Below are 26,068 nucleotides of genomic sequence, written 5' to 3'. Positions count from 1 at the left end.
TAATCCTAAGGTCTTCACCCACAGAGACTGTTCATACAATGCTTTCAGGGACTGATACTTATGAAAGGTTTCCACTATTAATGGGAGATCATTTGCCAACCAATATTCCAATTATTCTTTGGTCATTTGCCAGCCAGTATTCTAACAGGCCTCTATGAAGTAAAAAAATGGAATGTATTTTGCAGTTCTGTGGCTTTTCTTGGGTATGTATTTGGAGAACTGTTTGTAGTGACTTGTGGAATACTGGTACAAACACTGCCATCATAAAATTGTATCATAGAACAATGGAATGGTTTGGGTTGGAAGATGCCTTAAAGATCATTTGATTCCAACTTCCCTGTTGTAGGCAGGGACATCTTGCACTAGATCAGATTGCTCAGAGCCTGATCCAACCTGGCCTTGAATGCTGCCAGGGATAGGGCATTTACAGCTTCTCTGCACACCATGTGCCAGTGCCTCACCACCCACTCTGTATGTCATGATTGCATGATACTCCTTTTTATAAAGTTTGCTAAAAGGCTTCCTATTAATTACTGAGAATGAAGCAGCTTTATGTAATGCTTCTGTGCTTGGAGTGTAACCACTGAGGAATGATTAGCAAGCAGAAAATTGGCCCTCAGATGACTTCTGTTTTTTAATTCGATGAATAGAAGTCAAATTTTTGTTGTCTAATCAAAAGACTTTAATACTACTTGGTAAACAGCTTACTCTCGTCCCTCAGGCAGTTGCATTTAACTGGTATGGCAGGATTCAGGCATTACTTATCCAAAAATGACTGGCACACTTTCAAATCTTACATGGCCTTGTTTTCAAGGAGGGGAAGTTGGTTAAGTGTCATCAGAATAGAGAAGTGTACAGTGTGACTGTGTGGTGTGTTCCTGTAATCACTGTAAATCTGAGGCATACTAATGATTTTCAACTCAGTACAGTGGCAACTGCATTGTCAGTTTTCCTAGGATTTAGTAATTGTGAAAGACAAATCTTGTAAGAGTGTTTACCTTACCTTCTGAGTCTTTGATGTAGAAAACTCAGATCAGTTCTCTGCTGCTTGCATGGGGAAGAGATGGGAAAGACTCTACCTCATTTCTGTGTAGTTTCTCTTCAGAAATTGTCATTTAGGCATTTAAGATGATGTTTTTCCTTTTTCTTCAGTTTCTAAGGGAAGATATGCAATACAAGGATGCCTCAAATAAACATAGTCACCTGCACAGAGAAGACAAGCATATCACCATTGAGGATCTGTGGAAACGCTGGAAAACATCTGAAGGTAGGTGAAGAAGTGTAGCTGAAGATGACACAGTTATAATTCAACAATTTTTCCACCAGGTATAGAGTAGTGAATGAATGGCCTCTTGAAGCATCTTCATCAATCTGTTATGACATTGTTATTTATAGGCACACATAAATCTGACTAAGAACTCGTTTAATCCAGCCAGAGGTAATTTCCTCTTCATGTGCTTTGTGTATTGTAAATTAAGTAAACTAAGGTAGCTTACATGAGGTTCTGATTTGTCAAGGTGATGGTGCAAGTGCTGAATTCCAGATTAGCATGTTTTTAATTTAATAAACCCTAGGGGCTTCTCCCAAGCTATTTGAATTTTTTAAATATAGTACTAAGTGGAAAATTCAATGCACTTTCACTTTGATTTCAATTATATTTAGCTACAAAGAACTAGAATTCTTAGTCCAAAGAATTTTTGAAAAATCCGCTTTAACATGCGATACAGTAAAATGCATTGACAACCCGACACCACCAGCCATCCCTCACTTTGATTAAATGAAATAAGTAAGTTGGGCCAACTATTCCAAGTATCAAAGGACAGTATTTAATCAGTACAGTGTTCATTGCCAGATATGTCCCAGGATATAGTGATTAAAAAAGAGATCTGAAATGTTAGAATTGTTAGGAGAAAATACCTGACTTCCTCAGCCCCTTCCCCACCCCAGCCCTCATTCCAAAGGTGTTGTGCTGTTCTGGCTGTGGCAAGGCCAGGATTAATTTCCAGCAGCATTCAGGAGGGGGCATGGCTGCAGCCAGGGTGTTATCCTACACCTGCACTCCCCACGTCATTGCTGGGAGCCTGGAACAGGAGTGTCTCTCTCTGCTGGGGAGAAGAGATTCATTCTGGTGCAGAAACATGGGGAATGGACCCATCTGGTATTTGTTTATTGTCAGGGGCTTTCCATGTGAGTAGTTTACTTTTCTTATACCTTTTGTTATTGTATTGTTGCTCTTATTGTCCGTTTTCTTATCTCATTGCTGTTTCCAGTAAATTGTTCCTATCTCAACTTGTGATCTTTACCCTTTGTCCCTCCAATTGGAGGGGGAGGGGAAACTGCACGTTTGTAAAAGGACTGCTAAATTTGAGAATACCTAAACCACAACATGTTCTAATGGTGAGCATAGAGAGATCTAAAACTTAGTATGGGTCAAACAACTGAAGGTAAGAACAGGAGGGGAATGAATCCAGGAATATGGCATTGGTTCATTCTGCTAATGCAGGAAGTCACTTAAGTGCACTCTGAGGTGATGCATGAAGTGTTTGGAATGTAGTAAATATCTGTTTTAACCAGTAACTTTTGGCCTTCTCTCTTCAAATATTGCTTAAATACTTATTCACTGAAGATCCTGTTCCCTAAAAGTATTGCAATTAAATTATCAGAAGAAATTAGCTCCTCAAAACTGTAGGTCTAAGTCATGAATAGCTGTTCAAAAATTTAGGCTATAATGATTCTAGAAATATAGTTTGTCTGTTGTGTATACCTTTATTCCAGTTTTCTTGAATGTAGTAAGACTCAAAAGACTTGGAGAGGAATGTCTCATCCATCTCATTGTGTCTGCTTATAGTGGCTTTATTTGTGTATCCTGCTGAGAGAACTAAAATTGCACCAGAGGGAGACCTTTAGAATGAGACTCCTGAGCAGTGTTAACAGTGGTCTGCTGACTGTTAGAAAGCATGAAGCCCCTCAGAAAATGAACTACTTTAATTTGATTTTAGGTAACATGGAAAATGTTGCCATTCCTTTATATGTTTTAGGAATTTTTGATTTATTTTTTTTATGTGCCACCAGTTTATAGCAATTCAACAGCATTAAACAAGAGGGGAAGGTAGTGCAAATGATAGTATCAGTAATTTGAGACTTTTAAGCAATCTGCTGAGGTATCTGTGTGAGAATTGCCAACTCTATTGCTCCTGACAGTATATACAGAAACATCTTCAGGATCTACTGCTGTGTAGTTTAGGCTGAGTAGAATTTGCCTATTCTTTGCCATAAAGCTTGCTTTATGTGGATGTTTGTCTTAAATATTTGTCAAATAACTCAAAGGTGTTCTTTGTTTAACATATTGGTGGTGCAAGACAGATAAGATGTGAGGGAAGAAAGCAAAAAATGCCATTGGTGTTTGATGTCTCCTTTTAAGATTAAGGAAAGTAGAGGTTGCTTTTAAATAATTGATTGAAAAGGATTTTATACACTGAATGTAACACTGAGGATTGGCTGCATTCAAAGCTCTAAAAATTGCCTAATAAAAGAAGGGGCTTCAGAATACTGCTTTTTAGTATTTCTGGCACTGGGCAGGTTTTTGATGTCCCTGCTTGGTGCAGAATCCTTAAGGCATAGTCTAGGCTGGTGCAATTTAAAGGAAGTTCAAGGCTGTTACAGGTTTTACCTGCATGGCAGGAGTCATATCATGGCTTGGATCATAGCATCTAGCCTATTGTTGCTGTGTTGCCACTCAGTTTAAAGGACTCCTTTGGTACAAAACAAGACTATAATTTAATTTAGTTTAGTTAGAATGTGCTTTTTATGACCTTTGAATTTTTTAAAATCTAATTCTACAGACAGCTCTGTTTAGAGGAGTGACTATGAACTATCATAGCTGTTTAAAATGTAGAAAACACTTCTCTCTGAGAGTCTTCTGACTTCTGTTACTGTGTTACTGTTCTTCAATGTAAATGCCAGTATATATGCTTGTTGTGTGGTATTCTTTGACTGTCTCCTCTTCTAAATAAGCAGTATTGTACATGCACTACAGAGTCTTTCAGCTGTTCACTAGTAACAAACTTAATAGCTACTGTTAGGTTAATATCAAAGGTGTAGTGTCTTTTCTGCAAAGGCCTTGAAGAGGTGGTAGTTTTGAGTGTGGAAAAGGGGACAGATGAACATTTGGTTTGATGTCTGAATAGCAGTCTTTGCACAATTATCTCTGGAGTTCTCTCACTCAATGGTACCTGCCATCTCTCTTTGCCCCTGTAATAGGCTGTGGTTGTGTGAATTTGCTGTCTGAAGAGCAGGGTGTAGGTATTTAGTCTCAGTAGCAAGAGGGCTGTAAAATCAGTCCAGAGCCTTCAGCTGGGTGGTTCTCTGACCTGTCTCAGAGAGTAGGGCTGGATGCTGCATCCTTAGTGATGCAGCATTGTCCCTTGGGACTTGGTTTTGTAGCCAAGTAAAAACTGTTCAAGTCAAACCTGGAGTTCATGAATGCTTGGCTATTGTCAGACTAATTTGAATCCTTTCAAAACCTAGTTGTTACAAACAACCTAAAAAAAAAAGTTTTTTTTAAACCATTATGGCATATTTGAGCTTTAATGTATAGTATCTCCTATAGACTGCCCTATAATACAAAAAAACCTTCTTGCCTTCTATGTGTACTTTTTTTCCCCTTTAATTCTCTTTCCCTCTTTGTGGAAAACAGGAGGTGAACTAAAGTCTGGTACATTATTTATTAGGGTAAAAAGCTACAAAAATGGCTCTATATTTGCATGTGTGATCACCTGTTGTGTTCTGATGTGCTACTACACAAGTGTTCTTGCAGCAACTGGGACTAAACTGCATACCACAAACATGTTGTGGTTGCCTTGCTCTCTAATAATTTGCTGTCTCAGGTTTTAAATATCTAGAGGTTGGAAACGAGTGCAAGCAGGGCTTGGCTAAGGATGAGTTACCTAATGCTGCATACTGCTGATGTTACTGCTGAATGAAGGTCCTAGAAACTAAGTTTTGAATCTTTTTGTGGGATATAAATTTAACATGATGATAAATGTAATACAAAAAACTGGTAAATAGCCTGATCTTCTAATTTCTGTGGGTTAACAATGAGAAACTTTCATACAGGCCCAGTTAAAGCTACTTTTGCTGTCTTCACCTTCAGGTATGTTGGTAGAAGAGTTGAAAAGAAGTAGAAACCCCCCCCAAAACTCAAACTTGTGTCTGAACAAAATAGCTGATGGAGGGTTAGAGACTGAGTACTGCTCTGGGGTGCCTTCTAAACCTGCCTGCCCAAAGCATGTTGCTGACATCTTCTCTCTGAAAGTATCTCTTTGTAAAAAGAGTTGTGAGAGAGAAGGATGTTATAATTACTCTGTAATGCTATATGTATTTAACTTACAGTAATTGTGGATTGCTACTCTGCTGTCTGAAGTACTGCTTTCTTTTTTGGTGATTAAACTAAGGAAAAATTACAACCTCAGCTAATTAGTGTGAGTTGGCACATTCTAATTAGCAGTGCTGATCAAGATGAGTTTCAGCTGTCTTGCTTGCCCTTCAGTACACCTGGTGCTGGTGTGTATCACACTTGCCTTGTGTCATGTTTCAGTGCTTCTTCAGTGTGGAGAGGGGCCAGTTTGCTTTTCAGTACTTTATGCTGTTGTAGAACAAACATATCTGTATGTCATGAAGCCTTATTGGAGACAAGTCAAGTAATGCTCCTTACCAACACAGGGGTGTATGGAAGTTAACAACAAAAAGAAGCAGTCTGAATGTTTTCACTGATTGATAGAATAGGAAAGTAAGAACAGTGTAGTTTAGAGTCTGAGTCCACCTGCAAAATTTAGGGATCTGGGGGCACTGGCACTAGACTTCTGTGAATGAAGAATTAATTTACATAATAAATCTAAATTTCTTGCAAAATACATATGTGAAAAGAGATTCAGATCTTAACATCCCAGAATAAGAGATGACAATATATATTCATAGCTTAAATGGTTGAGTGGTCAGTTAAAGGGACACAACATAAATAAAGAAGTAATTGATATTATTTTTAATAAATGAGTAACAGTATAAGAGTACAGAAAGTAAAAGCTTCAGTTGTATTTTAGGATAGACTGTGGTTGCTTCTTTTTGCAGGTTCTGTACTAATAGAGGTATCTGATACAGTGACAATAATGAATAATATAGTGCTTTTTCCAGAGTATAACTGATTTGTTTGGGAAAATTTCATGGATAATCTATGAAGAAAACATCACACCAGTCTAAGCAGTGCAACAGATGTGATTTGCTCTATGGCAAACTATTTAAATGTGTAGCTAAATTCTTTCAGGATAATATGTTTAGTATTATCACTGGATTATAGAAACCTATAAATCTATGTAAAATTTGGCAGTGTCTACAAAATTCTTTCATCAGTAGAAGTGAAAAGTCTCAATGGTATTTTTAACCCTTGCCCATGACTTATAAGCTCAATTAATTGTGTGGCTTCTGCAATGGAGTGTTCTGTACTCTCAGTGATAGTCTGTAGTGTGCAGTGGCTGTTTTAGGTATCTTTTGCTTCATGTCACAACAAAACAATGCTTTTACTTTGGGTCAGTCTATGAACATATTTCTAGAATGCAGTTAAGGTGATATCTTTCTGGATGATTTTACCACTCTTTGAGACTTGTAATGACCAGTCAAATTACTTTGAATGATTTGTAAATGGCATTGCTTATCATTCACATAATAGTTAAGAGTTTTTGCAATGGGAAAACTACCTGTTTATAAATGGAGACCAGATATTTTGCATAAAATCTTAGAGTAATGTGGTAAATTGTAATATAACAAAACTGAGTCTGTGTCAAATCAATACCTGACTGTAGCTCAGAAGGAGAGAAGGAAATGGGACAGCCTGCTGGGAAGGTTGTGTAGCCATTCATATGGATGGATAACAACAGGTTTGTACTGAGTTTGTTTCTTGAAGCCATGAGTCTGTGAAATGTGTTCTGTCTCCACCTATCAGGAATGATAATAATCCTAAAATGTTTAGGCTTATTTTGCAGCTGTGCTGCAAAAGAGACCTAGAAGTCCTTATTTCAGTTACAGTGTGAACTGAAATATGAATTTGAACTTATAAAAATTTCCATTGCCTGCAGCTTTACCTGTCAAGCTTTCAGCAGTGCTTTCCAAAGGATTATTGTCAAAAGTCACCACTGAGAATGTGTCCTATCATCTGTGCCTAGCACTGTCACATGGACGTAGTGCTAGATAGAGAAATGTTCAAAAAACCCTCAGTTTTTCATTTGAATACATGTCTGTCCAGAAAGAGACCATCCCTGTTTCTTTCATATGCAGACAGACTTTTGCAGACTATAAATGGAGTGAACAATTTCCCTTCAATTTTGTCAGTGTGAGGCTGCAAACTGCAGCAGCTGCTCTGTAAGGGACAGAAATGTGATTTTTTTTTTTTTTTTTTGATAGTATCTGTGGGTAGTATTTTCTTAGCACATCTGTAGCTATGAATGTTTATGTAGAGTATTGCTGTTATTAAGGAAAATTGTTAATTATTCTCTACATTTTAAATATTTTTTGTAAAGTATTTTTGCATGTTATTCCACTTTTCTTGGGCATGCTTGAGAGATATTTAATAGTTTTCCTGTTAAATTTCTTCTGTCTTTTGGTGTTTTCTTTCAGTCTCCTCTCTCCTTCTCTTGTCAGCTCCCATTTTGTGGTTAGAAGGCATAAGCCTCTAAGAAAATTCTTGTCAAAACAAGTTCTTAAGGCATCATCCTGGGGAAGATCTTGGTGCATTGCTTTAAATGGTTACAGCACCAGCTGATGTGTGTTTAGCTCTGCAAGGGTAGCAAGGACAAAGGGGCTGGAATCAGTTTAAGGAGTTGAAAGTCACAAGATGCTGTCCTGATTGAAACTAAAGCGAAAGAGTCAATTGTTCTGTGAAAGTTTTAGTCAAGAAATACTTCTATTGGTTCCATGCTTGTTTATTTAGAGTTTGCCTAAGCTTTCACAGGGGTACATGTAATGAAAAAGGCAAAATTCCAGAAACACCTTGGTAATGCTAATTTTTCTGGAATTATATTTGGTCAAACTCTCTTGGTTATTGTAATCTGCTTTTCTACTGCTTGTCTTCTAAGCTGTTGATTTTTACTAAAAAACCTAAGTCATTTAATTTTTCTTTCAGTTCATAACTGGACTCAAGAGGACACTCTTCAGTGGCTCTCAGATTTTGTTGAATTGCCCCAATATGAAAAGAATTTTAGAGACAGCAATGTCAATGGAACAACACTTCCCAGGTAAATATATCTTCTGGATTAGTTTCAAATAATTCCCCATAGGTTGCTACATTAGTTTAAATGGTAGGAGCAACTATGTGAACCTAAAATCTAACGAGGTACAGTCAAATGCAAGAAAAGAGAAGTGTCCTTGCAGTTTTGAAGAGGTGGCTGCACTTTTTTTTTTTCTGCCAGAATATATCAAAATACAACTTTCCTAAAAGTTTTATTTCTTTCTGTGGGCCTCATCAAAGGCCACATAATTCTATGTGGTAGCAAACTTCCTTTTGAACATCTTCTGATCTATTGTATAGGTATATTCTACTATGTAACTGTAAAATACCTTTCCTGGAGCATAAATACCACACCTGAGTATTGCATGTATTTAGGAGTTGGTATCACAAGTCTATAAATATACCTTTAACTATGCTAAACGGATTTATTTAATGATATTTTTTCCAGAGAGAAAAGAATAGTTAAATGATTTTATTTTCTTTTTTTTTGCCACATGCTGGTATGCATTTCTGTAGCATTACTGCTGTATTGTATTGTATTTCTCACTCTTAATTGCATAGCTGTAATCTGTATAACTGTGGGAAATGCTACTGAAGTCTTTTTTGCCTAGAGTGATTTTGAATATAGTTTATGGAATAGGTAACATTTTGTCTTGTTGTTAACAGGATAGCAGTGAATGAACATGCTTTCATGATCTCTCACTTGAAAATAATTGACCGGAGTCATAGACAGAAGCTTCAGCTTAAAGCCTTGGATGTTGTTTTATTTGGACCTCTCACTCGTTAGTAACTTTTTGGAGTTTTTTTCTTATCTCTTGATTGTAGGAATTCAACAGAGCATATTTTCCATGACACTTGATACTGTAGACAGGACAGCTTATCTATTTTGTGGATGTGCTGATGGATTGCTTGGCATGCGTTGTGGAACTCTGCAATGAATTAAAAAAAGTTATTTAGGTGCTGTGAGCAGAACAAAGGTTCACTTCTGTGTGTAAGATCGTGTAGAAATTTTAGTATAACCCCACTTGACAGATGGATGTTGGCTTTTGTGTCACAAGAAGTGTCCTGTAAATATTTTTCACTGTTTAAATTACATTTATAGCTAAGGTTACATTCACTTCTCAATTAGCTTGGACAGTACAGCTGGGATGCTGAAATGAGAGGGGATGACCTTCCCTAAGAAGAAAAAATGAGATAGTGATGCAAATCCAACACCTGTGTCTTGTGCATACTTGAGTTAAAGTGCAGTTAAATTTAATGCAGGAGTTCCACATCTGACCCATTTTTCCATATGCAGCCATGTCCATACCACATCACCAGTGCTCTGCATGCTTGCTCTGGTTGCAGCTCTGCTCTGGTACTGTGCATGTCAGGTGCTCCTGAACTACTCAGGCCAGATCTGAGCTGGAATCACTTTGTGTTAGACCTTTAATGCTCACAGAAACTGTCCTTACAGAGATGCAAGTGACTATGAAAGTTGTACTAACTAAGATGTATTATGTGAACCTTGAATTTGATAATTTGACAATCCAACTTTTAAAAAGTGCTGCTGTTACCATTTTAAAATGTACTTGATTTTTCCCGAGTGCATTTTTAACTCAGCATAGGGTATTTAAGAGGGTGCAGACTGGAAAGAACTTGCTCAAATCTAATTACACCTCCTACTGGCCTGATGCAGTGCAATTGTGGAACTCTATTTTAACTCTAAATAAAGGTACTGAGTATGTACTGTAAAGGGGTTTAATAAGCTTTTCTCAGTCTAATGAATGTTTTAGTATAGATGAAGTAAATTGTATTAGAGCAGACCTGCTTATGTTGTATGAAAATGCTGTGGAATACATTTGAAAGATAGGTGTTGGAGGTGGTTTGAGGTAAATGAGCTAGAATTCTGTTTAGCATTAGGTTTTGTCACCTTTTTAGGCTGGGGAGGTGCGGGGGAAGGCCTTAATCTGTTGTCTGTATCAATGAACTAGTTAATGATGGTGTTGTTCTCTGCACAGGTCCCCCTCACAACTGGATGAAGGATTTTATATTAACAGTTTCTATAGTTATTGGTTTTGGAGGCTGCTGGTTTGCATATACACAGAACAGAACCTCAAGAGAACATATCACAAAAATGATGAAGGACTTAGAAAGTCTCCAAACAGCAGAGCAAAGTCTTCTTGACTTGCAGGAAAGGTATAAAACCTAAAAGAAAAAAAAAAGTTGTCCTTTTGTTTTGAGGTTAAACACAAATGCAGATCCTTTACAGTCTTAAGTTTTTTGCATTACCTTCCTTTGGATTTTGTTCATCTTCCCTTTGCATGGAAATTGTGATTTCAGTGGTGCTGATTTCTTGGGTAGAGATTGCTCCTGGATATTTTAGCAGGCAATACAAACCTGTGGATGAAGGTAGAGAATAGAGGCTGAGTTTTTCCTACAGATTTACATGTATGTATTGTTGTTTTCATATAATTACAGTTTCTCTTGAATAGTTACATACATGGAAATGAGAACACTTTTTCTCTTTTTAAGCTTTTAAGATTGAAACAGACCTGAGCTGATTAGTTTCTATTGCATATATAGCAGTGTGAAAGCTGATAGTCTGTGGTGCACCTGTAATGCAGTTGTCTATAGAGACTTGTATTTTGATACTACACTTTTAATGATAGTTCACTTGAAAGTTTGGGTATTTTGCCTGGCATGGATATCACGTTGTGTGATGTAATTGCTGCTTATTCATGAAGCTTGCAGAGTCTTTATTATCACAGAGTGGTTGAGGTTGGAAGAGACTTCTGGAGTTCATCTTGTCCAGCCCCTCCTGCTCAAGCAGGTCCATCTAGAACAGGTTGCCTAGGACCATGTGCAGGTGGCTTCTGAATATGTCCAAGGATGGAGACTCTACCACCTCTCTGGGCAACCTGTGCCAGTGTTCAGTCACTCTCATGGTGAAAGTGTTTCCAGATGTTCAGGTGGAACCTCATGTGCTTTGGTTTGTGTCCACTTCCCTGTTGCTGGATGCATTTTGTTATCCTGAGGACTACAACTTTTAACAAATATGCTGTGTATTTTCTCATATTTTTTGTTCAATTGTGAAGGCTTGAGAAGGCACAAGAAGAGAATAGAAACGTTGCTGTTGAAAAGCAAAATCTGGAGCGCAAAATGATGGATGAGATCAATGATGCAAAACGTGAAGCTCATCGCCTCAGGGAACTGAGAGAGGGAGCTGAATGTGAGCTCAGCAGGCTCAAATATGCAGAGGAGGAGTTAGTACAGGTATCTGCCAGCTGTTAATAAGTTTAGTGTTGACTTTAACTTGGTCCTAGTTTTATTAGATCCTCAGTAGTGTTTAAAACAGCATTCCCGAAATGCTGGATTTGAATGGAAAAATTCTAAGAGTGCTTAATGATTGTCTGTCAGTCATGCCATTATCTAGTAAAATAATCCTGAAAATATTAGAAGCTGTAAACTTTGTATATCAGCGTATCATAATATTTTGGGATTCACTGAAAAAATATATATACAAAAGCTTTTTTTATCTTGTTATTAGAAGCGAGAGAGTAGCTTTGTTTCATCTAAGCAGCAATAAATTTAGATTTGTTGTACTAAAAAAATTATCGTCTTACAAAAATACTTAAACTTTGGATTAGGAACTATATAGCATTGGAAAAAATATGGAAGGTCATATGCTAGATTTCAGAGCTGCCAGATCTGCATACCTGACAACAGTTGGCACACACCAAAACTCTGTCAAGCTTTGCTATGTTGCTGTGGGCTATAAAGGTGCTTATAATTCACATGTTAGTTCTAATGATACTTTTGGTGACACTTTCATTTCTTCTTGATTGCTAGGTTCGTATGGCTTTAAAAAAGGCTGAGAAGGAGTTTGAGTTGAGAAGTAATTGGTCTGTTCCTGAGGCTTTGCAGAAGTGGCTTCAGTTAACACACGAAGTTGAAGTACAATATTACAATATCAAAAGACAGCATGCAGAAATGCAATTAGCAATTGCTAAAGATGAGGTAATAAATTATTCTTCAGCTACTTGAAAATTTTTCTGATCTGTTGCTAGAGATATGAAATAGTAAACACAAAGTAGATAAGCATTTGTGCTTTTTCTCTGAATTGTTGTTTGCTACGTGTCAATATTGCTAATGTTTTTCATCTGTTAAGTATATTACTAGTTTAATGCATTTCACTTTACTTTGCTTTTTAGGCAGAAAAGATAAAAAAGAAGAGAAGCACTGTATTTGGAACATTACATGTTGCACACAGCTCCTCCCTGGATGAAGTGGACCATAAAATTCTTGAAGCAAAGTAAGAGGGTTACTGGGACAGGATGGATATTCTTTTGTGCTTGTTTGCTTCCGGAACAGAACTCCCAGAGAGTTATGGAATTGAGTGTCTTAGTGGTTTTGCACTTTACAAAAGCAATTTAAAAAATACTAAAATGTGAATATTTCAGCAGCTGTAATGGATCTTCTGGTATGCTGGAATGAATCTGTTGCTTTGCTTTATCAATAAGAACAGTGTATATAATTTTAATATGTGCCCTTCTTCAGGAAAGCACTCTCTGAGTTGACGACGTGTTTGCGGGAGCGTCTTTATCGATGGCAGCAGATTGAGAAGATTTGTGGGTTTCAAATCGCACACAATTCTGGGCTACCAAGCTTGACCTCCTCTCTCTACTCTGATCACAGCTGGGTAGTTATGCCTCGAGTTTCCATTCCTCCCTACCCAATTGCAGGGGGAGTTGATGACTTAGATGAAGACACTCCTCCAATAGTTTCACAGTTTCATGGTAAGTGATAAGCTTAGTAAAAAGAAAGGGGAAAAGCTGTGGGACATGGGATTTTCAAGTCAGGTGGGAGAAGAGTACTGAAATCAAACAGGATTAGATCAAAGTCAGAAAGACCAAAATTCTATGTAGCATTTCAGATACTAGCTCCAGTGGGACTTAAATGGCAAAGTGGGTTTTGCAGTGAAGATAACATGAAGAAAAAGCCTCTTATTTTGTTTCAGTGGGAGAGTGGGGCAAATTCAGCTAAGGTTTTGAAAGTGGTTGTCAACCTTGGAGTGCTACTTAAACAAAAGTTTGTAATGAATAATGCTGAGTTTGTTAGCTCAGATGGAAGGGATGAGGTTAGTCCAGGGTTCCTTGAGCTATGAGAAAGATCACATCCTTTGGGAGGCCGCATGCTACATAGCCTTGTGCACATTCTTTAGTGGTTGGAACAAAATCTTGTTGTTGTTCAAGGGAAGCTTTCAGACAGAATGTTTGTGTTTGGATACAGTGGGTTGGTTGTTTGAGTGTCCATCGGAGAGGCAGAGTACTGGAGGGAGAGAAGTCCAGCTTTGGTTAAACTGTGATCAGAAGAAATACACTGGGGATTCAGACCACCCTTTGCATCATGAGTCATTGTGCAGAACAAGAGCCTGCTTCATGGAGCTTGTGATTAACTGGACTCCAGAGGCAAATCAAAAAGATGAGCTCCCATGCAGTTATTCAAACAAGCTGTTTTAGGCTGAGGAATGAGTAAGAAGGAAAACTGTCATGTGGGTACATTTTTCTTCCAGGGCTGGGATTCTCAGAAGAAATTCAAACTGTATTTTAAAATAGCGTAAGGTCGCCACTTTGCTGGCTTCACTTAGTGTGCCTTGGGCACTTGTTTTTCTTCTTAATGTACCAACCTTTTTTTCTGCAGACCACATTGAAAAGTTCGTTAATCCTCTTGCAATTTACTGCAAGTTCTGATCACTTTTAAGGAATGCTGTTTCTCTAGTTGTCTTCAGTGCAAATACTTTGATTTAAACCCTAGCAACAAATTTATTGGAGACCCAATGAAATATGGATTCCTAGAGTTAAGCTTCCAATTCTGTATCGAGAAGCCTGCGATCTGATTTCAAAATGAAGAGCTCCATTTATTGTCATGATTTTCCAGATGGTCTAAAATGGCAACACTTGGATATGTGTAAAAAACTTCTGACTTGTGAGTTTTTTTAGTCACTCTTCTCATTTAACTCTTGCTTAGAAGTGAAGCCAGAGAAGAAAGTGCAGTTGATTCAAAGGAACTACAATTAGAAAAGGACTGTACTGTTTGTAAGAGCATACTTAGCTGAAACTTTACTGTATGAAGAAAATATGCTAAATGATCTGTTGTTGAAACTAGTGTTGAGGAGTCAAATTATTGTAGTTAGTTCAGTAAATACCGAATTATTCCCATCCTTTAGACAAAAATAACAAATGCACACGAGGAAGGACAGAAGCATGATGGCTTGTCTTGGTCAGGAGGCTTCAGGCAAAATGCACTGTTGTAGGAGGTTCCTTAAGAATGGGGCTATTGCCATCACTGGATCTAAAGTGGACTGGGATGTTGCCTGGCTCCAGCATCCTTTGGACTCATAAGATTGACAAAATTTGAAGTCTGTTGGACTTCAGGTTTTGTCAATCTTATGAGTCCAAAGGATGCTGGAGGCTTCTTTGTGTCCAGAGTCTTATGAGTCCAAAGGATGCTCTTAGGCTTCTTTGTGCCAGAGCAATTGTGTTGGTAGGCTTATATGGTGTCAAGTAATAGAGCTGTTTGATCGATCTCAAGTTGAAGAACAAAAACGGATTAAGAAATAGTGTCTGACACTGGAAAAAAGTCCTTACAGCTGGAAGGTGACAATGAAACTTTTTTTCCATTGACTCATTTGGATTCAGCTGGTTCCTTGATTTAGTGAGCTTCATTTGCACTGGAAAATTCTATGTGTTCAATTGTCATAGCTGAATTCTTCATATTCCTGTGTATATACACCTACAATGGATCAAAATGCTTTTTACTTCTCTGAAAATTCACCAATGGTGCAATCTGGGGGTTTTTTTTTTTTTGCTTTGTTTTTTACCTGGACCTGTAGCAACATTTCCTAAAGAGATTATTATTCTCTTATCTCAGTTCACATTTGGTCTTTGAGGAATTTCTTTTGTAATGACACAAGATGATTTTTGAGCTCCCAACATGCTTTTAAGGTCAGTAGGGAATTCCTCAAAAGTGATATTAGAAGTTTGATTTACATGTCAACTCTCATGTTGAGAATTGCAAACCTTTCTTTCCTGCTCAGGAGTGGAAATAAATCTATGTGTTGGCAAAGGTGCAGTTACTTACTGTTTAGTGAAAGTTGTGATTTCCTGTACTAAAAGAGAGTGGACAACTTGTCCTTTTCTGAGATTCCAGGAAGGTAAACTGTAGCTTATATGATGATAAACTGGCATTGCAGAAAATAAAATGTATTTTGTCAGGCTAGACATCCATGTCTACAAAAATAATTGAAAGGATTTTTAGCGTGTTGTGGTTGTTAAACAATTTTGAACACCAGTAAGGGTCTGGTGGATCTTACATAAGCAGTGATGCATTCCATGAGACAGTTTGAGGAGGGGTGTGAAACATCCTGAGACTTGTAACAGCTAGCTTGAAAAGAGGTCTGTAGATTTTTCTCTGTACAAGTATTGCTGCCTAATAATCTTTTGAAGGAGGAATTGGATTAGGAACATTTGAGTTTATCACTTCCTGTTGGGTACTTTGCTGATGAAGTCTTGCATGGCTGTCTCCACCCATTCTTAGTATTTTTACTTCCAGAAATTCATAGTTAGCCTGGCAACAGACAATGTTATCTAAAAGAAAGTTCTTGATCTTAAAGTTATTGAATTATGTATTTTCTGTCATGTTATGCAAATGAAATTGCTCTTCTCTATCTAGCCTATTTTTCAAGTAGTGTAGTGTATATCAGTTGGCTGTTTGGTTAGTCATACCTACGTTGCAAAACTTTCACATTTTCTTCTAAACTCCAAATCACCACACAAAATACAGGACATTGTGTAACATACTAATTTCAGCACTCCTGTTTTTAGTTTATGAAGGGTTGGGAGTTTCAGTAGAATCTTTTAGTTCTCAAGAGAGCACAGTGAGCCAGAGCTTTGGTGTACTTGGTCAGAGTAGTATTTAGCAGGCACAAAATCTCTGCAGTTGCATCTTGATTAGCTGCTTCATCTAACTGTAGAATGTATGAGGTGTGTCAGTCTTTGTTCCTCTGGAACTGTCAAGGAATGTCAAAGTTGTTTAAAAGTCACTGTCACCGAAGCAGATACCTGCTACTTAGTCTTCAGAGTAGATACTGTTAACATCAATGTCACTTGGAGGATTTTGGTTTGCTTTTTCTCTGCCTCAGGGTCCATTGTAAAAGCTCCCAGCACTCTGGCAAGAAGCAGTAGCTTGTGTAGATCAAGACGCAGTGTTGTGCCATCATCTCCACAGTCTCAGCACGCTCTGCACTCCCCTGACCCTGACATCCTCTCTGTGTCGAGCTGCCCAGCTCTCTATCGAACTGAAGAGGAGGAGGAAGCCATTTACTTCTCTGCTGATAAACAATGGTACGGAGATTAGCAAACAGCACTTGCAACTCTTGGTAGGATTATTGAGACTAACAGTTTAGAATTAGAGGTTAAACCAAGCCAAAAGTTAAAGTAATCTGTAGGATAATATAAATTAATATAGTCTACATGGAGCAGAGAGTTCTTGTCTGGTATGTGTATGTAAATAGCTAGCATGTCATGTACAGTTAAGTAATGTTACAATCCAGGGTGCACTGAACTAACCCTGATTCTCCATTACAATATGTTACTGGCTCTTACATCTGAAACTAGGATCAAAAGCAATGTCAGCTACTGGGCGAAGAGGAGATGGATGGTAACACAATTCTTACAGCATGTTGAGCGTGTACCTACTCTTGTTACATGGCCTCATAGGAAAAGGTTAAATTCCTTTTGGAAGGAGCAAATGAGCTTGTTGAAAGGTAGGGACACTTGTCCTGAAGAAACTTTTTTTATATGATAGGCTTAAATCTCCTTCTTTCATTTCATAACTTTTCCGACTTCACGTGCCAGAAAGATAGACTTTGTTCTTTGAAGTGAAATACAAATGATGACTATTTCTGGGCAGATGCTGCTGCCTACAAAAGCAAGATTGCACAAACTAATTCCCTTAAGTTTACGTAATAAAATGATGTAATGCAAGTTGTAACTTAAAATGTTTAACTTAATTTTTTTTTGTTTAATTAACTACTAAGGAAAACTGTGGGTGGTGCTTTTAGACTAATGTTATTGATTCTAAATTAATTTCCTTTTTAACTCTATGAAGGAAATTGTAGTTTCATTATGTTTTCTCTTCTCTCTGCTCTGACTCAGGGAAGTACAGGAAACAGGTTCGGAATGTGACTCCTTAAATTCATCCATTGGAAGAAAACAGTCTCCTCCAGCAAGTCTTGAGATGTACCAGACAATTTCTCCTCAGAAAGTATCACCAGAAGAATTCTCACTTGAGGAATCATCTACAGGAGACTCCTCTTCTCTGACTGCAGATGTTTCTAGGGGCTCTCCTGACTGTGTAGGCATGGCAGAAACTAAGAGCATGATCTTTAGTCCTGCAAGCAAAGTTTATAATGGAATCCTGGAGAAGTCTTGCAGCATGAACCAGCTTTCAACTGGGATCCCAGTCCCAAAGCCTCGTCACACCTCGTGTTCCTCAACCGGCAGTGATAGCAAACCCAGCCATGAAGCTGCTTCTGTCCCCAGGATAAGCAGCATCCCACAGGACCTCTACCAGAATGGTGAAAAAAATAAAAAGCCATCAAAAATAAAAAACCTCTTCAAGAAGAAGTGTAAGTGAGGTGGGCAGAAGAAAACCTATAGTAATATTATAAGAACTCTATTTTTTAAATCTTTAGGAATGTAATTCCTTTTGAGCATCCCAGAGTGGATGCCCTAATGGAATACTCTGTAGGTCACCTATATTTAATGACTGTACTGTCAACGGTTGTGCCAGCTGTCAATGAGAAATCATTAAAACGTTCAGACAGTTTACATTAATTTCTGGCTATTTATTTCTTTATTTTTTTAGGTTGTCTTTTTCAGCTTTTTTTTTTTTTTTAATTTGATTTGTTGGGCTTTTTTAAGTTTATTCATAAACCATTTTTAAGCCACTTTGGACTCCTAAGCTTTAATGGACTAGTAAGCCTTCCTGGGCTTGCCAAAGTTTCTTGTTTACTGGAGCATCTTCCTATCTTTCCATAGAAATAGGACATTTATCTACTGGACTTAAAGAAAAATAAAAGAAGTAGAACTAAATGAATTGCACTACTGTTTTACAGACTGGAACAGTCTCTGCAAGTGAAACTGAAAGACTTGTATTTGACTGAGAAGATGAATCTTTTCACTTTTAGATCTTTTGGGGTTTTTAAGTAAAATTTAGCATTTCTAATTGACTTGATTTCTGGAAATGGAAATGTCATGCTTTTATTATGGGAAGCTTTGTTAGATGCATTTATTATTAGAATGGTTCAAGTCCTGCTGTAAAGATCATTTTTTTCCCAGGACTTTCACTGTGATTTTAATTCACTGCAGGCCGTATGAGAAACAAACAAAAAGAAAAAAAAGAAAAGACAAAAAAAAGAAAAAAGTAAATTACCAAGAGAACAGGCTCTTGATTCCTTATGCAAGATGGTTGTGAAACTTGACTGAAGACTGAAAAAATTCACCTCTCAAAATGAGGAGAGGGGGAATAGTAGCTTTTGTTTACAGATTGACAGACAATGGACACTTGGGTTGTGAAAGTTTGTACTGTGGTAAAGATAATAAATTGGAAACATTATTGTGCTTGGGAATGTTCCAATTCTAGCTGATGCTTGTTTCAGACATGTTTCAGAGGTCCTGTTAATTGGAAGCTGTTGTAGGCTACATTGCTTATGCTTACTGCTGTGTATAAGTTATTATATTTTTTGAATTAGCTATTATTGTCTTAATGTCCTCCTTTTGTAAGATTTCATACACTTTATTTTTGTATAGTTTGAAGATTTAGCTGTTCAGAGATGTCTGAAGTAAATGGTATAATTTTATAATGCATACTGTTATACTAACTCATAATTTTAGATATAAAGATAGATATAAAGGTGAGATGACATGCTTCAGATAAAAGAAATTTTTGTGAAGCTTTTTTAGGGAGAGGTGAAATTACTGTGAGATAACAAGGAAGCCTTCTTAGGGTAGCAGTAGCTAGGTGTTCGAAACCATTTTTTTTTTTTTTTTAAACAGTTGGAGACAAAAAATATATGGCTTAAGCAACAGTGCCTTTTATTCAGTTTAAAAATATTAATACTGAGCAGGAATTTCTTCTGAGGTACATTCCAAGGAAATATCTCCTGCTCTAGTCAACAGAAGCAATTTACCCAGTAATGACTCAACAGTCTCAGATCTTCCATAAGGGTGTTCTCATTGCCTCAGTAGCAGGTGCCACTGCCAGGGACTTGTGACTGGGGGCTCACTTCTTGCCAATATGTATGTGATGTACTGTGTGAAAGAATTATTTCACGGACTGCCTACATTTTTTTTAGTAAGGAGCCTTCAAAGCCTGTAGCTAATTGAAATCAAATGATATGTGTCTTTTCTATCATTTTCTGTTTAGGTTTCACTGTACATACCCAATGTGTTAGTTCACTCCCCAAGAAGTGGCAGTGTTTTTAACAGATTTACTGTGATTAGTGACATGGTTGAAAGAGAAGGGTTATAAAATGGGGTGGAGACCTTGCATGTGCAAGTACTTTACATGTCCTGGTACATTGGTTAATTCCTTATGAGAACAGAAATAATCCAGAGTTTTGTTGTCTAACAGAGTCTGATTGTAGGCCATCTATGTAGAAAATCATGGGACAAATCAATTATTTGATAAAGTTTGGTGAAGAAAAAATTAGTGGAATAGAAAAAAATGAGAACATAATATTGTTCATTAATCTCTGAATCATCAGATTGACCAGCTGTAGCTTCAAAATAAAGCAATTGCAAGGTAGCAATGGTCTCTTTGAACAAAGATTCACTCTGTACATGGCAGACAACAAAAAGCAGCGATGAAAAAAGACTTGTGCTGAAGAACCACCTCAATGCTGAGCCTTCAAGAACTGTAGCTTAAAGCCTGATGAAGTACTTGAACATCTACAAAGGGAACAATTACTTTTATGCAAGTAGGGAACTTCCTGTGCCTCCCAAACAACATGGAGAAGACTACTACCAGAAAAACCTTGGTGCACTTGAGAAGGCCATAGCAATAATTGAGTTTAAAATAAGATCTGAGGCTGGATAGTAGATCTTGGTGTGAGGTTTGAGTAACTCTGTCTCTGTCATTACCAAAAAAGATGAAGTGTCATTTTCGTACTGGAGAGTAAACATTTACACATGGAGAAAAAGTTGGTACTGAGTAGTGGAAGGGCAGCACTTCTTAATTCTGATATCAAAATTGGGCAAACTCAAATACTGAGAAGCCAGAACAGACAAATTCAGTTTTCTGTAGTAAGTATAACTAAAAGTGAAATAGTGGAGGTATTGAGCTCTTTATTGGCTGAGAGTTAAAGTGCTAAGATTGTTTTTAAAAAAACAATTTAACTATTTTCTGGTAAAAATACTTCTTTGTACTGTGCAAACAAATCAGATAAGATTATCATAGTGGTAGATTTTGGATTCAAAATGGCAAACCTCTGGAGCACAGAGAACTCTCAACACTCAGTGTATCACCAGCTGTCCTGTAACTTTATAGCTGCTTCTTAATAAGTGTTAGAGAACAAAAAGCTTAAATTAATACAATCAGAAGTGGTAAGTATTATATGTTGGCAGACAAACAAATTCTACGTTAATTGAGTTTATTTTTTATTATTTTAATAGCCACTTGCATTTCTTGCCATTTAAATTTGTCCACAATGTAAGTGGCCTCCATGGCTCCTCCTGCAGAATTCCCCATCTTTAAATGGTTTGAGTCATGTTGTTGAGGGATGCTGAGAGCACTGGCTCTGAGGAAGATCTTCACTGGCAGTCATCAAATCCCGTCTTAGCATTGAAGTACCTGGCACACATCTGTTATGAAATAACAGAAAACTGAATTTTGCTTATAACACATCCACATCTAAGAAGTGAGACAATGTGCCTCAGAAGGTTCTCTGTTCCATTTGCTACCAGTGTAACTTGAACTGGCTGGCAGTCAGTGAGTCCAGCCAGCATTCCAACCACTAGGATTCATAGGGCACATCAGTCACTTGAGACAGTCAGTTAGTGTCATTGGAGATTGGTTTGTGGGGTTTTGTTTTGTTTGTTTGTTTTGGGTGTTTTTTTTGCTTTTTTAGCTAAAATCCATGTTCTGTTTTTAATTATCTGGTATTTCAGAAGATGAGGCTCTTTGCTATTTAAATGTTTGTTAGAGTACTTTGTCAGGACAGCAGCTTCTTTGTGGAAATTGCCTAAAAGACTTCTCCCTGTTTAAGGTTGCTGTTTAAATCACTTGTAAAATGAAGAAGTGTCAAATATAAAGTTCTATATAAAGAAGAAAAAAAATCCCAGTTCTTCCAAAACTAAACAAATGCAAACCTTTCTACAATTCTTACTAAAGCTACATGACACTTGATTAGCATAAAAGCTTTGGGGAAGGCATTTTGGTTACCATGGGGAATCCTTTTTACCATCTCATAGTGAATTTAGAGATTAAACCAGCTGATTGCATTTGCATTTTTCGGTTTTTCATTTTATTTGGTTCCCCTCCATCCTTCATCCCCACAGCTCAGTGATGGAACTTAAAATTGTTAATTGGCAGTTCCAGGCATATGTCAACTTTTCTTCCCCCACTGGTACCTAGGTAGTGGATTACCCTCTACTTCCTGAAGGGCAGTTTGCTGAAAGAGGAAAAATTCTCAGTCATCATCCAAGTAGTAATGTTATAGTAAGAATGTGGTTCCTTGTTTGGAAGCCTAGAAGATGATGAAGCCAAGAATACTTGATTTCTGTTTTCTCACAATATTTATGGATGCCAGCTGGAGTTAGGCAGTAATTTACAACTGTTTAAAAGCCTAAAAAGAGAAAGCTAATTAGAAATTAAAGCTTTCAAGATTTTGCCCTTTTACTTCCCAATATATGGGAACATGGCTTGCACAGGAGGGAGATGAGCTGATTAGTATTTCTTGTATGACCAGCTTTTAGAGTTTCAGGATAGTTTCATTCAGTTTCCATGATAAATGGCTGGAGAGGGATTGCTACCTTACTTTCATAAGTATGCAATGAATTAGGTTTTTTTTCTATTCAATTACAAGCATATTTTTGAGCAGTGGAGAACGTAAATTTTTTTTTTTAAAGCCAAATACAGGAATTACTAATTCTTGGACCTCTTGTCTACTTGCTTATCTCCTTGTGCAGTGTATTAAGTTGGATGAACACATTTTTCTAATCTGTTCCAGTTGCTCTTACTATAGGGGTGTGTTACTTTGTCATGCTTGAATCACTGCTCCAAATTGCTTGTAGGCATTTTAACCTGTATGCTGCATCTTCAGTGATTCATGGTGATGCCCACCATGCCTGGTTGAGTCTAAGTGCTGCTAACATTTTCTGCTAGTGACACAGATGTTGGGATAACTAATAACCAAAAATTGCCTGCAGAGTTTGGCTGCCTGACAGCGTGTAGATGTTTAGGTGACCATTCTTTCATTAGCAGTTCAAATGTGTCATTCAGGTATTCAACAGATAGTTTTTGCTTCCAGACCAGTACAGATGGTGTTTTTCTGACTCTCCACTTAGTCTTCTGTTACATAAACAGAATGCACCAATTCATAAAAGTGGTAACAATATCAAATGTTAAACTATTATTCCTGGGTGCTCTTGCATCTGGCATTGCTGAAGCAGATGTCAGTACTTACCAATCTACTTCAGGCATTCAGAAATAAAGTAGATTTGTGTTATCTTTTGTTTTGCTTTCCAGCTTTAAATCTCAAATTTTCCAAATTCTGTGTGTGTGTTCTGTGTATTTAATGCTTTGCTGAAATGAAAGTGGGAAGGTCAATTTCTGCTTAGATTTTAAGGATTACACCTTTGAGCAAGGTAAAAAGAAATGCCTCTTGTTCATTGGAGAGGATGAAGAATGTTTGGTGGCATTTAATCTCCTAAGAAACACTCACAATTTAGATTGCTGGAGATAAGAGGTACATTCAGTCTCAACACTTTCAGATCAGTAACTTTTTATCCAACAAAAAAATCCCACTCTTTTCTTTACATGTACTCTCTAGGGTACATATAAAGACAGGGTACCTTCTTATTTCTAATTTCTATTCTGTTTTTCACCCAGCATTAAATTTAGTAGTTACAGTACTAACTGGGATGATTGCCAGACCTCAGAGCAGTTTCAGAGAACCTTTAGTAGCATGTGTTAATGTCAGTTTTGGTTTAATATGTGCTAAAGAAATCTGAATCAAAACTTTGTCCTTCACATTCCTTTTATTTTAATTCAACTCAGTTCTTTGTGATCCCTGTCCTGTTAAAAAATAAACAGGTACTGGTAGTTGTTTATAGTTTAGAGTATTACAGGCCTTTTTGAGTTGGGAATTACTAATAGATAAATGATAAATAGTTGCCTTTTAAAGACTTTGTCACAGTTGGATATTGTAAAAACACTGCTGTAATTCAGGTTAACGAGGTGGAGCATTGGCTGGTGTGATTTGTGTGAGTGGTAAAGTTATCCTTTAATTATCCTTTGATTGTTTATTGTGTCTTAAGTTAATACTGCACAATTATTTTCAGACTTGAATTCATTTAAAATTAAGGTCAGTATGTCCAACCATACAAAAGTCGGTCTTCAGTTGTCAGCCATCACTCCATTCTTACAGAAATTAATGACAATCTTAATTATTTGTACTAGCTTGTTAGCTTGTAGGGTGGTAATGGATTCTGGTAAGTCTTCAGGTGGAAGGCAGAGAACTTCTGAATGAACTAGGTAACCTGTGTTCATTATCAGCTTTCAAATCCATCTCCAGTAAGATGGAGTCTCCCCAGGGGAATGTAGATGTACTTACTGCTTGGAACTTTGTAGTTAATTATATTTGGCTCTCTAATTCTAATAACTTGCATGTGTGCTATGCTTGCTTGCTTTTCAATAGCTGACAAAATCTATAGGAGATCTTGGGAGTTTGTCTTAAAAAATTGCTGTTAAAAAAAAAAGACTGACAAGAGGAATCTGTCAGGCTGTGAACTGAATAGAATGAACAAAGAGACCAGCTGTTGTCTAAAAGTATGGTTTAAATAATTCTTAATGAAATGAATTGGGTAGCACATTGTCTGTTTTCACACTGCTCTCCTCCAAGCAACAAATATAATTAGAATACCCCAGACTTCAGCAAGGCTGTTTGGGAGATGTCTTGCCCTGTTTTTATTTTTAATTTAAATAACATTGAGTTGTAGTGAGTGTTCAGCATATTAATGCCTGACTTAAAAGATTAGCAGAATTTGAATGACTTGCATTGTTTTGTTTAATTACTGCTTTATAAAAATGTAGATACTTGCATAAAGCCCATTGGATCTGGATATGTTTTAATGACATAGAAGAGGACCAAGACAAGTAAATGTGTGCAAAATTTGAATCTTAAGATGTTTACTGTTCTGGGAAGAGATGTTCTCCATGCAGATTCTGCTCTTCCTCTGTTTGCTCTTGGCTTCTGTTTGTTTTCATTAGTTGAACTAAAACAAGAAAGAAAGCCCTCAGACTGACTAGTTTCTGTCTCTAATATATACACTGTACTTGCTTTTAACCTCACCTATTGCATGTTGTTAATGCTGTACACAAATGCATTTGGGGTATTTCTTTGGTGTTGTACAGCATGATGCATTTCATCCCCTTTCTAGTTTACCTCCCATTAGCTATCTATTGCTTTACAACTGGAAAAAAACCCTGAATTTGGGGGAATTTAGTCTGTTTGCATATAAAAATCTTTTTTTTTTCTTTTCTGTGAGTCTTATGAGAAATGTCCTGCTTGGAGAGTCTCAGACAGTATTTTCCTGTGTTTATTCATGTTACTTTGCTTTACTTTATAAGTGAAAATTGATTTTATTGATTTCTGATGTGTTGTTGCACTTAATGTTGAATAAATCTGACTTTCATTTTGAAAAGTGAAATTGTGTTAGTGAAAATGTTATGTAATTTTAATTGATCTTAGCCTGTTCCCTGAGTATATAATTTTTGATTTTTAAAAAAAAATTACTTTATCTTGAGATAAGTTTTCTTGGTTCTTCTTAGGGTTCTGGCCAGTATTTCTTTTTTCATGCTGTTATTAAAGCTTGACAGCAATATTACTGTGAAAGGAAAGGTAGAGACCATTTTGTTTGGCAACTAGGGTGCTACAGTCAGGTTTGTAAAACCAGAGTCTTACTGCTTTTACTTGAAAAATCCTTTTAAGTTGTTTAACATTTTGAAGATTTGGGATTTTGGGCTTGTGCTGTTTTGGTTTTTTTTCACTCCTTCTTTTCTTTTCTTTTCCCTTCTGAACAAGCTGAAAAGCCTTTCCAAGTGACTGCTGGAATAATATGTAGCCTTGTGATTTTGAGCATGAGGATTGGTTTGAGAGCCTATGGCTCTCTACCAGAACAAAAAAAAAAAACAAAAAAACAACAAATAACCCTTGTTGTTGTTTAATATTCCTTTTAACTTGTAGCTCAGAGAAGGAAGAAGCTCAGGAAGAGCTTTTTCAAAGCAGCTTCTCTTGTAACTAAAAATGCCACTTCTGTGGAGGTGACAAGATTGTGGTGGGGTAAATCAGTGAGTGACAACACAGGTGAACCACAGGATCAATATGAATCATATTTAGAGAATTCAAATTAGTTTTTTTCCAGAGAATTTAAATTAGTTTTTTTTCCAGATAAAAATGGATATTGATAATTGAGTCTGTATATAAATTATGTTCAACTGTAGTTATCTAATCCAGCCCACTTCAGAAGC

General features: G+C 37.0%; 1 protein-coding gene across 5 annotated transcripts in view; it reads left to right on the top strand.

The window, feature by feature from the left end:
* Window positions 1–19,366, top strand: part of STIM2 (stromal interaction molecule 2) — a 64,656-nt gene extending 45,290 nt beyond the window's left edge. For 4 of the 5 annotated variants that reach the window (XM_071432579.1, XM_071432582.1, XM_071432580.1 and 1 more), the window contains exons 3-12: window positions 1,153–1,267; window positions 8,171–8,282; window positions 8,942–9,057; window positions 10,276–10,453; window positions 11,353–11,530; window positions 12,107–12,274; window positions 12,469–12,569; window positions 12,815–13,053; window positions 16,458–16,659; window positions 17,473–19,366. In XM_071432579.1, coding sequence (XP_071288680.1) covers window positions 1,153–1,267; window positions 8,171–8,282; window positions 8,942–9,057; window positions 10,276–10,453; window positions 11,353–11,530; window positions 12,107–12,274; window positions 12,469–12,569; window positions 12,815–13,053; window positions 16,458–16,659; window positions 17,473–17,953 — 1,890 coding nt within the window. In that variant the 3' untranslated portion in view covers window positions 17,954–19,366. Of the gene's footprint in view, window positions 1–1,152; window positions 1,268–8,170; window positions 8,283–8,941; window positions 9,058–10,275; window positions 10,454–11,352; window positions 11,531–12,106; window positions 12,275–12,468; window positions 12,570–12,814; window positions 13,054–16,457; window positions 16,660–16,932; window positions 17,082–17,472 lie in introns of all 5 variants that reach the window. The other variant, XM_071432583.1, reaches the window with a different exon arrangement.
* Window positions 19,367–26,068: the final 6,702 nt, after the last annotated feature.

The sequence above is a fragment of the Agelaius tricolor genome, unplaced genomic scaffold, assembly GCF_023055355.1.
Source record: "Agelaius tricolor isolate 1412-34295 unplaced genomic scaffold, bAgeTri1.0.p SCAF_8, whole genome shotgun sequence".
In the NCBI taxonomy this organism is placed as follows: Eukaryota; Metazoa; Chordata; class Aves; order Passeriformes; family Icteridae; genus Agelaius; species Agelaius tricolor.
The sequence above is the reverse complement of the archived record's forward strand: the minus strand, read 5'-3'. Positions and strand labels throughout refer to the sequence as shown.